At 52.8% G+C, this 14083-nt stretch overlaps 5 protein-coding genes across 5 annotated transcripts; 1 reads left to right on the top strand and 4 right to left on the bottom strand.

Annotated features, from left to right (window-relative positions):
• Nucleotides 1–1741: 1741 nt before the first annotated feature.
• Nucleotides 1742–2693, bottom strand: PG985_004046 (mitochondrial K+-H+ exchange-related-domain-containing protein; the record flags this gene model as incomplete). Its single annotated transcript, XM_066823815.1, has 2 exons — nt 1742–2160; nt 2255–2693. The coding sequence occupies 2 exons, from the start codon at nt 2691–2693 to the stop codon at nt 1742–1744; spliced, it is 858 nt and encodes a 285-aa protein (XP_066686975.1).
• A 1274-nt stretch (nt 2694–3967) lies between these two features.
• PG985_004045 (regulator of ribosome biosynthesis) lies at nt 3968–4912 on the top strand (the record flags this gene model as incomplete). Its single annotated transcript, XM_066823814.1, has 1 exon — nt 3968–4912. The coding sequence occupies one exon, from the start codon at nt 3968–3970 to the stop codon at nt 4910–4912; it is 945 nt and encodes a 314-aa protein (XP_066686974.1).
• A 1190-nt stretch (nt 4913–6102) lies between these two features.
• PG985_004044 (Cullin 1) lies at nt 6103–8643 on the bottom strand (the record flags this gene model as incomplete). Its single annotated transcript, XM_066823813.1, has 5 exons — nt 6103–6291; nt 6352–8249; nt 8301–8377; nt 8436–8452; nt 8512–8643. The coding sequence occupies 5 exons, from the start codon at nt 8641–8643 to the stop codon at nt 6103–6105; spliced, it is 2313 nt and encodes a 770-aa protein (XP_066686973.1).
• A 1590-nt stretch (nt 8644–10233) lies between these two features.
• On the bottom strand, nt 10234–10743 carry PG985_004043 (uncharacterized protein; the record flags this gene model as incomplete). The annotated part of the gene is made up of 2 exons (XM_066823812.1): nt 10234–10552; nt 10640–10743. 2 exons carry the CDS (start codon nt 10741–10743, stop codon nt 10234–10236), a joined length of 423 nt encoding a protein of 140 aa, XP_066686972.1.
• A 336-nt stretch (nt 10744–11079) lies between these two features.
• Nucleotides 11080–13118, bottom strand: PG985_004042 (arm-like repeat-containing protein; the record flags this gene model as incomplete). Its single annotated transcript, XM_066823811.1, has 2 exons — nt 11080–12663; nt 12723–13118. 2 exons carry the CDS (start codon nt 13116–13118, stop codon nt 11080–11082), a joined length of 1980 nt encoding a protein of 659 aa, XP_066686971.1.
• Between the last annotated feature and the right edge of the window lie 965 nt (nt 13119–14083).

Genomic DNA, 14083 nt, shown 5'->3' with positions numbered 1-14083 from the left:
CCCGTGGGGGCCTGTTGCAGGCAATATACATATGCACGGAAATATGTGTGCGTGTATATATGCACCGTGATCAGCCGAGCAGACGCTGGCTAGAAGAATAGCCACCCTCCCCTGCGCAGGGCAGTTTCTAAGCTGATGAGGAGTCTGCCGGTTGTGGCTGGCCCTAAAGGCGCTCATCAGCTCAGCTATATCAGCCTTGCGGCGCCGCCTCTCCCAAGTACTATTGACTCAGGCATGGAACGGCCGGGAAAAGCCAAGTCTCGCGTGCGCATAGGTCGAGGTCTTCATTGCAAAGCGCCGGTCTATACGGTGATGCAGTGTACCTTTTTCGGGTCGATTCTCATGGGATAGGCAATGCTTCTTCTTCCACATACCCTTTTCGGGACGTGACGTTTCCCGTCAGATGAACGTGGCTGCCCAAGCCGACCTCCCTCTACCCTGAGAGGGTGACGGGTCGTTTATTATCATGTATGTGATGGTGTGCCTTTGTCTGCCGCCGCGGGCACCGCCGAATCAACGGTAGACTGCAGGGTCACAGGAAGGAACAGCGAGGGTTAGAGAGCATGGGACCACACCGGATCCAGCCAGCGATATCTGAACTGGCGTAATGGGAGATAATGCGGCGAACACATCCCCCACCGTGACCGGCTGGGCCCGACACATCGAGGGCCCAGGAAGCCGTGCTTGCGGTCGACACCTTTCTGCAGAAGCCTTTCGGCCATTGGAAGATATGATCTTTGCCTTGTCCATTGTCCTATGGTGGAGAGACAGTGCCGTTCTACGTGTTTGAAGGTTTGGATGGATGCGGCTCTCTCCAGTAATAGTATGTCCCCTCGACATGTTTCGCAAGAAAAATACACTCCGGCCTCGAACCCTCTGGCTCGGAAATCAAGAAGTTGACCTGTTGTATTACCGGTTATCAAATCAACCGCACTCGCTCCACCGATATCTACCTTGCAAACAACTCCTAGAGTTGAATATGTGACGAGCTCGAGTCTGATACACCTTCATGTCCTATGTGCCGCTTGAATACGAGCCCCTCGCCCCTATTCCATAACAAAATGTGGAAAAGTCCGAACTTGGTGCACAACCATCATCAACCTCTGTGGAAAATAGCCATCGAGTGGGTGGACAAGAAAAGGCAGACCAGAAGAGACATGGTCTATAATGGAATAATGTCGGGTATAAATAGCCCATCGTTATCTACATATCAGATCATTTGCCGTTAAGGGCTTGCATGCCGAGACTCACGACCGTGGATCGTCCCCTGGATGCGCATTTCTATTTACCCCTCCTCAAAACGAGACCCCTATCGACGCCAGTTTTTCTCTTACATAAGTCAAACTCGAAGACATGAAATGGCCGGATGAGTTTATTACCTCATCTCTTTATCTTCAGGGCTTACGTGTAGTCAGCATAAGGAGGTCATAGTGCACGCACCACATGATCGTTGTCATAAAAGTCCTTGGAACTCATATAGTTTGAGATTTGTACATCTATGTAAATTATGATACGTGCGTGAGTATTGAGAAGAATCTATGATGCCATTTGAATCATTTACAGGTCGTGATTTGTACATTTCGTGTTCGTTTTGGGCGCTGGATGAAAATGGGTCTCGCCCGTAATGAGCGCCCCAGGCTGTGGTAATGGGAATGGACCCATCCCCTGACACCACCCAAGCTTTGTCGTGTTTTGGTACGTGCTCGTGCTGAACGACGGTGCGGTCTTTCGAACTTCACCATCATTCATCTTTAGGTTTTGTCTCCGAGGCCGCCGGCGGTTGTTGCTGCGTTGCCGCCTTCTCCGCCTCCTCTGCTTTTTGGATGGCGTGCTGGACTTGCCACATGGCGCGCTCAACCTCGACCTCGAGCTCCGGGACGTCCAGCGCTTTGGCGAGCGCCTGCTCGTTGGTCCGCGACAACAGCATCACCTCCTTTTCCGGGAGGGGCTTCTCGCTAGTCGACGGTCGCGATGCCGACTTTTCCGCGCCCCCGCTTGAAGGCGGCAGAACGGCGGGGTATATCTTGGCCAGTATCGGCGAAGGCGTCAGCGCCAATATGTTGTTCGACAGCAGGAACTGAATATGCTTCCCTCCGGCCAGCGCGCGCCAATGCGACCACGCGCGGTAGACGAGGTAGAAGAAGGGAAGATTTGGTATCACTATATGCGCGCACAGTATGCGGTTTGTTAGTCATCACCGTCAATGGCCACTTTTTCTCTCTTCAGCCCACCACGGGAAAGAGAAAGCACTGACCTGGGACGAGTGCAAAGGGTATGGTGATGGGCATGCCGACAATACACCATATCAGATTCGCCTTGTGTAACGACTCCCGCTCGGTGGCAAGGGTCTGGAGGACGCCAACGGCCTTGTCGGCGGGTATGACGGTGTCGGGGAACACGAGCTCGACCCTGTCTTGGCCCTTGAGCTCTTCATCGCGGCGGCGGGCGGACAGCGGGGGCACGCTCTTCAGCCCCCATTCTTCGTAGGGGATCCTTCGCAGTGCATGGTTGCCGTAGTTGACAATCTTTCGCTGCCAGCCCGACTCCTTCTTTTCCCAGCTTGCCCAGAGTGCGGCGGCGCGGTTGGTGACCTTGTCGGCGATCGTCTTTTGATTGGCGGACTGGACACTGTTGAAGCGCTCGCAGTACAGCAACGTTCGGCGTGTCGATATCGGGAAGAGGTAGAGGCGCATGGTTTCCTGGTTCAGTTCGGTTCGGACGATATGACTCTCTGGTTGCAGAAGATGAATAACCTTCTGTCGAGAGCCGCGGAAGGGAGGCCTATGTAGAAGTGGGCGAGCTGGGTGACCGCTTTCGTGGCGGCTTATTATACCAAAATTTATGGGATCCCACGTCAATGCAAGCAGTCTGGTGGATTGACGTAAGTCGCCCTCCGAAACGCACTACGACGGCAGCCATTTGACCAGTAACAGAAGCACGTTTTTAGTGGGAAGGAGCTTGTTGGGATGTCCCACTTGATGCCTGCGGTTGCGTGCCTTAGATAGATCCATCGCTCCCTGCAACTTCCTGCTTCTGACTCACTGTAGCAGGCGGCTGAGGGGCTACAAGGCTAGCTGCAGAGAAGGACAAAAAAAAGCCCATCTCGTGCTAACAGCATCTGAGATTTGTGATTTCCACCGGGACCCTCCCCCAAACAGTGACGTCGGGCCTTCCCCACTGAAAGTCGTTCGAGCTGGCACCCTTGCTCCGGCTTCAGCTCGTCACTGGACCAGGTCCAGCTGCACAAACAAAATCCTTGGAAGGATCGCTTCGACTGTATCTTTCATTACCCGTCCAACGCTGCATGCTTATTCTGTGGGCTGCTGTATTAGGCGCCCGCTCCAACGCAACACTGGCCGCCGACGGTTCATTTTCATTAAACCAGGACTACTGTTCGCTCTCTCTGCCGCTTACTTGGTTTTACTTGCTCTCATTATCATACTAGGCCATCCTGGTGGCTGAACCAAGCTCTAGAAAAGTTCAATCCCAAGCCCGGCCGTCTTATCTCTCACTCTCTCTCTGGTCTCGTCTCTCGTTCGTTGTCAACTTCGATCTTATTTTTTTCGTCTATCCACCACTAATCTTAACCATAATCGATCGCCTGTGCCATTCGTTTTTATCCAACCCGCAAAAACATTCCCCCCGACAGTCAACGCGACCCAGACTGCCTAGCATGCTCAATTGAACGAAAACATACGATTCTTGGGAATAACGATGGGATTGTATCGCTGCGCCACCTCGAGTATTAACCACCAGTAACGAGAAGGAGAAAAGCATGAGGAGTTGGATATTTGGTGTTCGATGACGACTGCTACGAATATACCCAACACCCTTTTCTCCTATCTCACTGCGACAACAGCAACATCATTGACTACCTAATATTGTTTCGCCTCCAACAAAGCTGTCGCCGTAGCAGCGGCAGCCGCAGTCGTCGCCGCACCCGGCCGACAACAACACCGACGACATCATGGTCCCCCCACCGGTCCGATCCGTCCCCCCGTGGGTTGACACACGAGGACCACCCCCCGGCATTCGCGTCCCCAGCCCCAGCCGCCCGCCCCCGCGGCGCAACACCGAAGGCCCGACGCGCCCAGGACAAGTTCGCCGCGTCTCGCGCGACGGCTACGAGCAATGGGTAGACCCCGAGGACTTGCGCAAGTTTCGGCGTCCCGTCTTCATGCGTAAGCGGGCTGACCGCCCCGGGCGCAAATGGGACCACCTGCGGTCCAACGAGCCCTTCATCATGGGCTCCGGCTACCGCCCGCCCAACGTCGACCCCTATGAGAAGTGGCGCGACTTCATCGACTCGACGCGACGCTATAACGGCTGCGCCGACCGGCCAAGCCACTTCATCTCCCAGGACAAGCTCGAAGCCCAGTACCCGGGCCTAAACAACCCCCTCGTCACCAAGACGCCGCCGCCCGCCTCGACACGGCGCAAGACGTTGGCCTTCCGCCTCAAGAGGATGATCCTGCTCAGCCCCTTGCTGCCTCCCATAGTCCGCCTTATCGCGCTAAGCATGTCCCTCGGCTCCCTGGGCTTGGCGACCGAGCTCCTTAGGATAGATGAGCTTCACACGCTTAGGAGCCAAGCTGTGGCCTCCATCGTAATCGACTCCTTGGCCATCCCCTACATCCTGTACATGATGTACGACGAGTTTACGGGATTGCCGCTGGGCCTTAGATCCGCCGTCGAGAAGGCATCCCTCACGCTGATCGACGTGCTCTTTATTATACTAAAGGCCGTCTCCACGGCGCTCGCCCTTCAGACTAGAGAGTTGCATGGCAACGGCAGCTCCTGGAGTAATTATAGTGCGTATCTGGGACTGCTGGTCTGTGCCGTCGTCGCCTGGATCTTCACTTTCGTCATCATGCTGTTCCGGTTGGTGGATCGACTGAAAGGAATCGACTAGTGGGAAAGAGAAGAAAGTCTGGTTCACCCCCCGACAGAACGCATGGGCATCTATTTGTAATTTTGGGGGCGGACGACGTGGAGAAACGGTGTCGTTGATGCATATGCATTAGGACCGTGTTTCAGCTGGTCAGACGAGAGAAACAAACCTGCACCTTCAGATCGGATTAAAGAAGGGAAGACAGACGGCGCGGGAGAAATGGGGTGTCACAGGTCACACACAAACACACACAGTATACCACCGGCGGCGTTACTTGCAACACACATATCTGGCGTTATTCGGAGTTTTCCATGGGGGCATAACATAACATGACGGGACCGGGCGGGGAGCGTTCGGGTGTTTAAAAACGGCTGGCTAAGGGGGGGTCACGTAGCGTTTATTATTCTACTACTCTAACCCCCTCAACTTAAATACACTGCATACATACATCATCACACATACACTCATCCACAGCTCTGGTATCTGCACGTACTCTGAAATATCTGCGAGGGATTGTTTCTACTTGACCCAGCTAACTTGCCTTGACTCGTAACCCCTGGATACACGTAGCTGTTAGTTGACATGTAACCACCAAAGATACGGCAGACATAATGTAAACCATCCGCATCGATGCCGCTTATACAGAAGATGCTGTGGCAAGCAGCTTTTCCAATCGGAAGGATTGGGGAAGTATGCATTCACTGCCGCGTCAAATATGCATTAATCAAAGAAGAGACTTTCATTGCGACTGCTATTCATTATGCTTGACGCTATTCATTCTGCTCGACCAGTATGTACGAGAGAAGTGGAGGTTCAGCCTTAGGCACCGTCAACATGCATCTAGCGAGGGTGCTTATTAGATACTGCCCATGCCCAGGCCCATCGCTTGTGCCTCACTTGTTCGTACTTCAACTGGTCTGCATCACCGTTCTGCCCAGGTCTTTCCAGTTGCTGTGACATCTATCTACAACCTCTGCCCTGCGTTCATCAGCTCGGTGTCGCGTCGCACAACCAGCCAGAGCGCCCAATACGCTTTGTGGTAAATTCACCAGACAGCAGCTGCTACCAAATAAGTCTTTGTCTCGGGACTCATCGTAAGGGCCGCTTTATGCTCCATGCGAGAGGCCTGGTAATGGGTATTCGTACAATTCGTGCGGGCCAACTTCAGAGCCAGCCCAGAGCGTGTGGTTCGTCCATCAGAAACGAGCCTTTTATGCCAGATATCCAAGCTCGTCGTCATCAAGACGCTCGAGGTACTCCTTGTCGAGGAGGATCTCGATGCACTTCTTGATATCACCAACCTTGGGGACGAATCGCCCCTTGATCTGTGAAATCGTCTCACCCACCAGCACGTTGTGCTTCATCTTCTTCCGCGCCTTCATGATGCGCACAATAGCGGACTACAAATTCTAGGTTAGAGTCTTCGGTTTATCAGGACTGACATAATTGATTGTACTTACTTGTAAGACCAGCTTGCGGTCCTCCTCGATCGTCTTGTTGGTCTCAACCTCTTCTTGCTTGGCTTCCGACTTGGTGCCAATGTTGAGGTTGATGCGGATCTTCTTGTTCTTGAAGTCGTAGTTCAGATGGTAAGTCTGTCCAACGCCCGGCTTTGCCGAGTCGGGCTTCTGAAGGAGGACCTTGGCCTTGACCAGGATAGCAAGAGCACCATCGAGAGCATCCGGTGTTAACTGTGTTATGGATGCGATGTCCTCGTAGCTGTGAACGTCCTTCTCGTTGAACAAGAGCAGAACCGCCATCTGGTAGACGCTGACCTGGAATGTGTACGGCGTCTTCTGGCTCTTACAGTAGCTAGTCTTAACCTCACCCTTGCAAAGCTGCCATAGCCATGTCAGCTTGCGTCCCTCATGCTTGTTCTTGTAGTACCGGGTGAACCGGTCAAGATCTGCCTGGACCTCAGCAGGCGGGTTGAAAGTTGTGTTGGGCGGTGCCAAAGGCCAGAAGCTGGTTCCGAGGATGGAGTATGTCGAGTCAAGAGACTGCTTCAGATTGCCCTCATCGGTCAAGCCCTTCGCGTGCTCCTTGAAGCCCTGGTTCAGGTCCTTGGAGATCTGCATGTCCTGGAACATGCGCTGCAGCTTGTTGGTGTACTCGAAACCACATGCCTCCTTCAGCTTGCTGATCATGCTAGTCTCGGCATCGTCAGAGGTAGAGGTGCTGTGGACAAGACGTCTGGCCAGCATCCTCGAGTAGAACTTCTGGAAAACATCCTTGTCCTCGATGTACTTGAACACTGTCATGATCTGCGTCAAGACTGCATCCAGGTCAGACTCTTCCACACCAGTACCGCTCTTTCGCAGCAACACGTCGGTATACTTGGCGAGAAGTTCCGGTGACCTGTTAGAACCTGCCTTGCAGATCTCATTGCGATTGACAAACTCGCGGCATGCATTGTCGAGAGATCTGGTGAATTCCGGCTCGTCGTTGAAAGCGCGCTTTACCAAGCCCTGGTACTGTGTATGCACACCCAGCAGGGCGTCGACATAGACCTTGGGCTCCAGCTTCTCAGCGTCGGAGGCGACCTTGCTAACGGCTGCCAGACCAGCGTTCCGGACATGGGTCTCAAACTTCTGTCTCAAGGGATCGAGACCATCAGGGATTCTGTTGAGAAGGTTGTACATCCGCTTCATGTCATCTTCGCGGTTGTTGTCAAGCAGAATCTGGAACTCGTCCCGAAGGAGAGTTGAGTGATCCGCAATAAGGGCCTTGTTACAAGCCTTCTTAAGAGGAGTTGCAATGTCCTGGTGCAGGTACATGCGGACGCGCTCTTCCTCCTCGTTAAGTCGAGCCTCGGCCTTCTTCATGTACTCAACCACACTGTTCTCGGCAACAAACTGGGTGGACTCGGCCGCGTAGAATTCGGAGGTGGCCTCCAAGAAAGGGCGCTCGAAGTGGAATCGGTATACATCGAGAGTCGACTTGGAGCTATCGTGCTCGTCAAGACCCAGAGACACGAATGAATCGACGACTTGCTTTATCTGGCCGTGCTCGATTGTCTCGCCATTTCTTTGCTTCTCTACCAGCATCAGCACAGCTGACATGACCTTCTCAGACACCTTCTCAAAGAGCTCAGTGCGCCACTGCACCAGATGAAGCGTGTACACGTCATGTGTGCCCTTTTTGCCCTCGTCCATCTCTCTTTTAACCCAATGACGGTTAAGGTATCGGAACAGATGGTGGATGTACTTTGCGGCAGTGGTGTATCGATCCCATTCTCGGATGTAGAAGGTGAGCAGGGCCTCTTCGGCGTGGGCCTTGGACTGCTCTAGGAGATCGGCAAGGTGGTGGTTCAGGTATTCGATTAGTTTCTTGTACAGATCCTCACCCAGAAGATGTGCTTCATAATAGTTAGCATGATGTTAGTGTTGGGCGATGGGGGGATACGTACCTCCTCTGTGTGCAGCACCTGAGCCGGCTTGCGACAAGCCGACAGCTTTTTGCGACGTGCAGAAGTTGTGCACAGCACTGTTGCCTTGTTAGTACCATTTCCAAAGGGTCAGATCGTGAAGTGCACTTGACTCACGTGTATATACCCATGTACTAGATGACGTCAGTCAGAATATTCATCGCCGAGCTTGGGGCGAAGGAGGACGACTTACTGTTCCCATATCCATGCCATCTTGCAGGTTGATCATGATCTTGGAGATACCGGCCTGGAGGTACTCCCAGGTCGCAGCGATATCCTCCCGGTTGGGTGCCGGGGGCATCGTGACGGTGGCTGCGCGCGACATGACGGAGGCGGTTGACCGGCCGAAGCTGTCTGGAAGCTGTCCCGGTTCGTGAATGGGTCAGGCTATGTCGAGGAGATCAAGAATCGATTGTGGTACGGTTGCTCAGGTTGGCAATTGTTTCAGACAAGACGGAGTCGGAGTCTGTTGCACACTAAGCAATTAGTTGTTGTCGCGGAGGCAAGAGGAAGATGGAAGGCAAAGGCAAGTCCAGCAAGTTATAAGAGGCGCGCTAGGCAGGCAGAGAATAAATGGCAGAGGATGTGTAGGAAAAGAAAAAATGAGGGATGGGCCGCGTTGGTGCCTGTGATCAATGGAGGGGTGTCGCGATGCCTGGAGAAGATGAAAGTGTATTGACGTGGGGACCTTACCTTGGTCGGAGTTACAGTGGACGATGAGTGAATGACCTGGCAGATAGGCAGCTCTTCTGCAACCTAAAATAAAGAGGTGCCCAGCCGACCGACAACCAAGGGTCGCACGCAACACAGTCGAGGCAGGCAATAGGACGCTGTCGACTGATGAAGAATGTCTGGGCCGAGGCAAACAAAGCGAAGAAGAGATACGCGATATGAGTGTTGTGAGTATCGTAACTGTCAGGGAGGATAGGTTCAACTCGAGGTGGTGCTTCCGAAGGTAAGGAAAGCAGCCGCCTTTTCGATGTTGGTAATCGCCGACTGACTGACTGACAAGAGTGGGCGAGTGGTGAGTGGGAAAAGGTAAGGCAGTCACGAATGCTCAGGTTGGTCGGTCCCAGGCAACCCCACCTGTAACAGGCACCCAGCAAGTATATAAGTACCTACCCTGCCGCACAGACCATTCAGCTTCAGCCTTGTAGCAACTGCATTCAACTGGGATTGATTGTAATGTTCGATGTTCGACCTGGACTAAAAGGAACCTACCTAAAAGATGTCTTAACAATGCCATGTTTACCTGCTCACTCTATCCCCGCCACCCAAACCTTGAGACCATTGTTGGAAATCTGCTCCTTTTGAAGCGTGTCAAGCCTCCCAGATCGTTATTGTTATCATGCATACAAGTAACCCCACAATAGCTGATGATGAGCCTCTTCTGACATCGCGCCTCCCTCCATCCTTTGTCTCCATCCCCTTCAGTTTTCGAGCTGGGAGAAGCGCCATCAGATGTATAACAACCAGAATGGTAGAGCTACTAGGTTGCGCCTGGGTGGGGTGTATCATCTGATCAATAGAGTTGAAGAAAGCATCGGCGATAATGTGTACAAAATGATACTCGGTACCGAAAGTCAGAGAGAGCAGAGGGTAAAGTCAATATCCAGAAGTGCAGCTGTCAAACAGTATGGGGATTCGCCTGACAGCTTTCGAAACCCACCTTTCTCGTGGAAACACTGTTCCTGTACCTCATTCTGTTTACCTAGTAATGAGGTAGTTTGCTGTAATCTACCCGCATGCATGTGTAAACTCTAGACACCGGCGAGAACATCAAGGTAGTTCCGTGCTGAGAGCTTTGCGAAAGCTCGCATCTTTGGAGCAACGAAATCGTGTTGAAGATGGCATATAAAGGTGAAGTTTACATCGCGCTATTTCACCAGATCCATGTATTTCCCGTGCCCAACCCTCACAACGGTGCGTCTCCCGCAGCAGTTGCTTGCGCCGACGCCGAGCCTTTCCGGGCCGTGACCTCAATCTCCACCTTCATGGCCTCCTCCATCAACCCCGCGACCAGCATAGTGGCCGCCGGCCGAGCGCCGCCGAGGTACTTCTGCAGGACGTCCCAGCACTTGGGGAAATCGGCGCGGTCCGGGAATATGTACCGGACCCGGACGACCTCGTCCAGGGTGGCGCCGGCCTCGGCGAGTGCGGACGCGATGTTCTTCAGGCATTGCTCCGCCTGCTCGGCGGGATCCGGGGAGATTGTCCCGGACTTGTAATCGTAACTAGCCGGAGGGGAGACGTAAGCACTGCGCTCGAGTCCATCTTTGCGGACACAATCTTCTTTTGATGTTACACTTCAATTTACCTACCCAGTGCAGCCCGAAACGAAGACCCACTCCCCCGTCACCACGGCGCGGGAGTAACCGATTTGGGCCTCGAAGGAGGAACCGGAACTGACAAGTGTTCGCTCCATGCTTTCTTTGAAGTGATATGTACGAAAAAAATGTCCACGTTGTTTGGTTGAGAGTTTGAAGCTTGTATACCTACTCAATCATGTGTAGGTAAGTAAGGGTTTTTGTCAATTAGGTACAGATCGTCAAATTGCTGGTCAATGAGTCACTCATATCTCCATGCCTAGTGCGGCGCTGGCTTGGCTCAATTCGATTTGGGGTGTATCCGTTCTCTAGAAGGGATCAATACTCTGGGGTCTTGCTCAACTAGCAATGGATATCATTTCGTAACTGTCTTTTAGTTTGTTCTACCTGCCTACATATCATCATAACTTCTACACAAGACAGGCAGTGTGCTTTTACTGCTTGTGCTTCTGCTTGTACTGAATAAATCTTGTCAGATTCATCATCGTCTCATCAGCGCGCATCCGCAGCTCAGTCTGGGCTCTCTTGTCAACCTTCTTCGTAGCGGCCTTGAGTTTGGGTACAGTCTCCTCGAAATGTTTCAGGAACCCAATCTGCCAAAACACTTCCTTGTCGCAGGCATATGTCTCGTCACCGTAAATGTCGAAGAGCTGGTTGAGCGCCTCGACACCGTCGGCAAGCGGTGTTGAATCGGGCAAACCGGCTACAACAGTAAGGAGGAAAACACCGATCTCGCGGTTCAGATCGATGGGCGCCGGGTCGAGCGCCAATTGACCCAGAACGCCCAAACACTTCACTCCAAGGCTTTGGAACGGGTCTTCCTCGTCCTCAACTGGCAGATTCTTGGACGCGTGGTATAGGGAGATGAACTTCTGGTGTTCACCGCCTTGCAACGGTGTATCCTGGCGCAGCGCACGAGCAATGGCCCACGCAAGACTGGTGACAATGGTGGCAAGTCCGACGTCGGAAGTGTCGCTTGCCAGTACGTGGGCTACAGTCTCCTTCCAGATTATCTGAGCGATGGGTGCCCAAGCTTTCTGAATGGCAGCGTTCGGGCCTTCGCTGAAGTCGATGCAAGATACCGTCCAGGCTATGTTGTTTAGTGCGGTGAGCGCGTGCGTGCGTATGAGCGATGTTGTCTCTACTGTGCTTTGGTTCGAGTGTGCCGTTTTGATGATCTGGGGTATCGCCTTGTGCATGAGAAGCTTCAAGGTTGGGAGGTCATCAATACCAGAAATCTCATCGAAGCCGTCGTCTACGCCTGTGACCTTCTCCATATCCGCTTCAATCTCATCATCGTCCATCTCGTCTTCTTCGTCCTCCGCGTCTTCATCACCATCATCGTCCTCGTCATCATCATCGGCATCCATATCCATATCGGCGTCCTTTCCAGCGAGACCTGGGGCATCATCGATATCTGCTCTCTCGCCCTTCTCCAGGGACTCCTGTATGCTGGTGCCGATGGACGCGATGATTTCCAGGGCGAGCTGTAGAATCTCAACAGTATCACTACCGCCAGCACCATTGGTTTGATTTCCTTGTGGGGATTCCAGCGCATTGCTCAGAGCAGGTACCAACGCAGCATCGGTGGACTTTTCTCTGCCAGGGTTCGCGTCATCCCATCCCATTGTCGAGAAAACATTGTGCAAGATTCCGCAGGCCAAAACAGCACTTAGGCTTCTGCCAGACTTAAACGTAAGCAAATGCTTGAAGCATTGGGTCTGGTCGTCGCCTAGAATCCGCTCCACGAACTGGCGGTTATCCTCGGACAGCGTCATCATGCAGGATAGCGCGACGTTCATGACTTCGGTGGTCGCCGCGCCACACGATATGAGCGTGAACAAGAACTTCAGCGCAGGCTCGTTTCCTGACACTGCCACCAGAATGTCATCTTGAGCTTCTGTAAGGGCGGCCAGGATAGCACAAAGAGCCTCAGCGATGTTCCACATCAAGGTCTGCTCGGCCTTGGAAGCCTTGTTGAGATTGGCCACATTGGGACCGGTCAAGGTCTCTGTGATCTACGACTGTGTTAGTGCTCGAACCCCAGAACGATAGAATGCACACGATATGGTCATACCTTTTGGGCGGCATGCTCGATGGCAGTCAATACATCCACTCGGAATAGGTGGACACAGAAATCCGCCTCTTCCTTTTCGGTGAGAAGCTTGAGGATTTCCCATCCCGCGGCTCGGCTTTCCAAGCTTGCATCGGTCAGGGTCTCGGTGAGGACAATGTGGACGACTTGTTCCCGCAAGAGCAATTTTCGGCACTTGGTGTCTTGGATGATGTTGGCAATAGCGCCGGCAGCTTCAGTGCGCTTGGACGGCTCCGCGCTTTGCAGGTTCTTGACGACCGGCAGGATGCTGCTCTCTCTCAGCGCAGCCAATTCTGGGTCTGTCGGAGGCTTGACGGGTTTAGCGATCGGATCAGACCGCTGGCCCCCCTTGCCCCTGTTTCGTCTTGATTTTCCCATGATACTCTAACGGAGTAGTAGCCCTTGGTGTTGCTTGTATGAGGGAGGGTCTTATGGGGTATGTCTGCTGTGACCAAAGCTTAGCAGCTGTCAACTGTCTTGCTACTTTTCGGAGAAGATTGACAAAGCTGCCCAAAAAATTGTTTAAGATCCCTTCAGGTAGATCGGGTCTCAAATTTTTGAATTCTCTCCAACCGTTATTATCATCAGCCTTATACAGTACTCGGTTCCAACGGTTGGTGACGAGAGTGGGGTCTTGGAGTGTCCAGCGGGTGGTTCACTCGGCGCTGCATCTGCAGGGTCCTGGACCTCTCACGGCGGGCGGGTAACAATTGGGGTACAGAGACAGACTCAATTCAGCACTTGAAGCTCTTGCATGTTGCTACCAACATACCTACCCAAGCACCAAGTCAGCTCTAGCAATCACCTACAAATCAGTCATGCCCAACTGATATTGGCTACTAGTGTCCAATTGAGCTACGGATAACTTTTATATCACCTTATGAACCCAAATCCGTGACGGGTTGTGACATTGAATCAACTGCAAACGATCGTCACGATACCAGCACACAATGATGTTCCGCCAAGGTTTTCCAGGCTTGTGTAGGTAAGTACCCGATACTCCAAAACTCCAGTTACAGGGGCTACATGTGGTCGGGTTTTAAGGGTCTCCATAGCGCAAGCACACCACCTTAGCACTGACAGGGAGCCACGTCTATTTAAGGTATCGCAGCTTTATGTAATCTGGCCAGGGACGGGCAGACGAACCACCAAGTCGCTACTACTTAACATCATCTTCCATGTACCCTACCTGCCTACTCACCTTATATCTAGCATCCTCCAATTGACGAGCTCAAGCCCAAAATTACAACAATCTTCCATGCTTCCGAGTGCACAACCACTGTCCTGACGCGATAGAGCTTCTGCCGGTACAATAGCTACGACTCGAGCCGACCACTACCAAC

Source organism: Apiospora marii (genome assembly GCF_038362585.1).
Source record: "Apiospora marii strain CBS 49790 chromosome Unknown utg000003l_segment0_segment0, whole genome shotgun sequence".
NCBI lineage: Eukaryota > Fungi > Ascomycota > Sordariomycetes > Amphisphaeriales > Apiosporaceae > Apiospora > Apiospora marii.
This window is presented reverse-complemented; position numbering and strand designations above follow the sequence as displayed.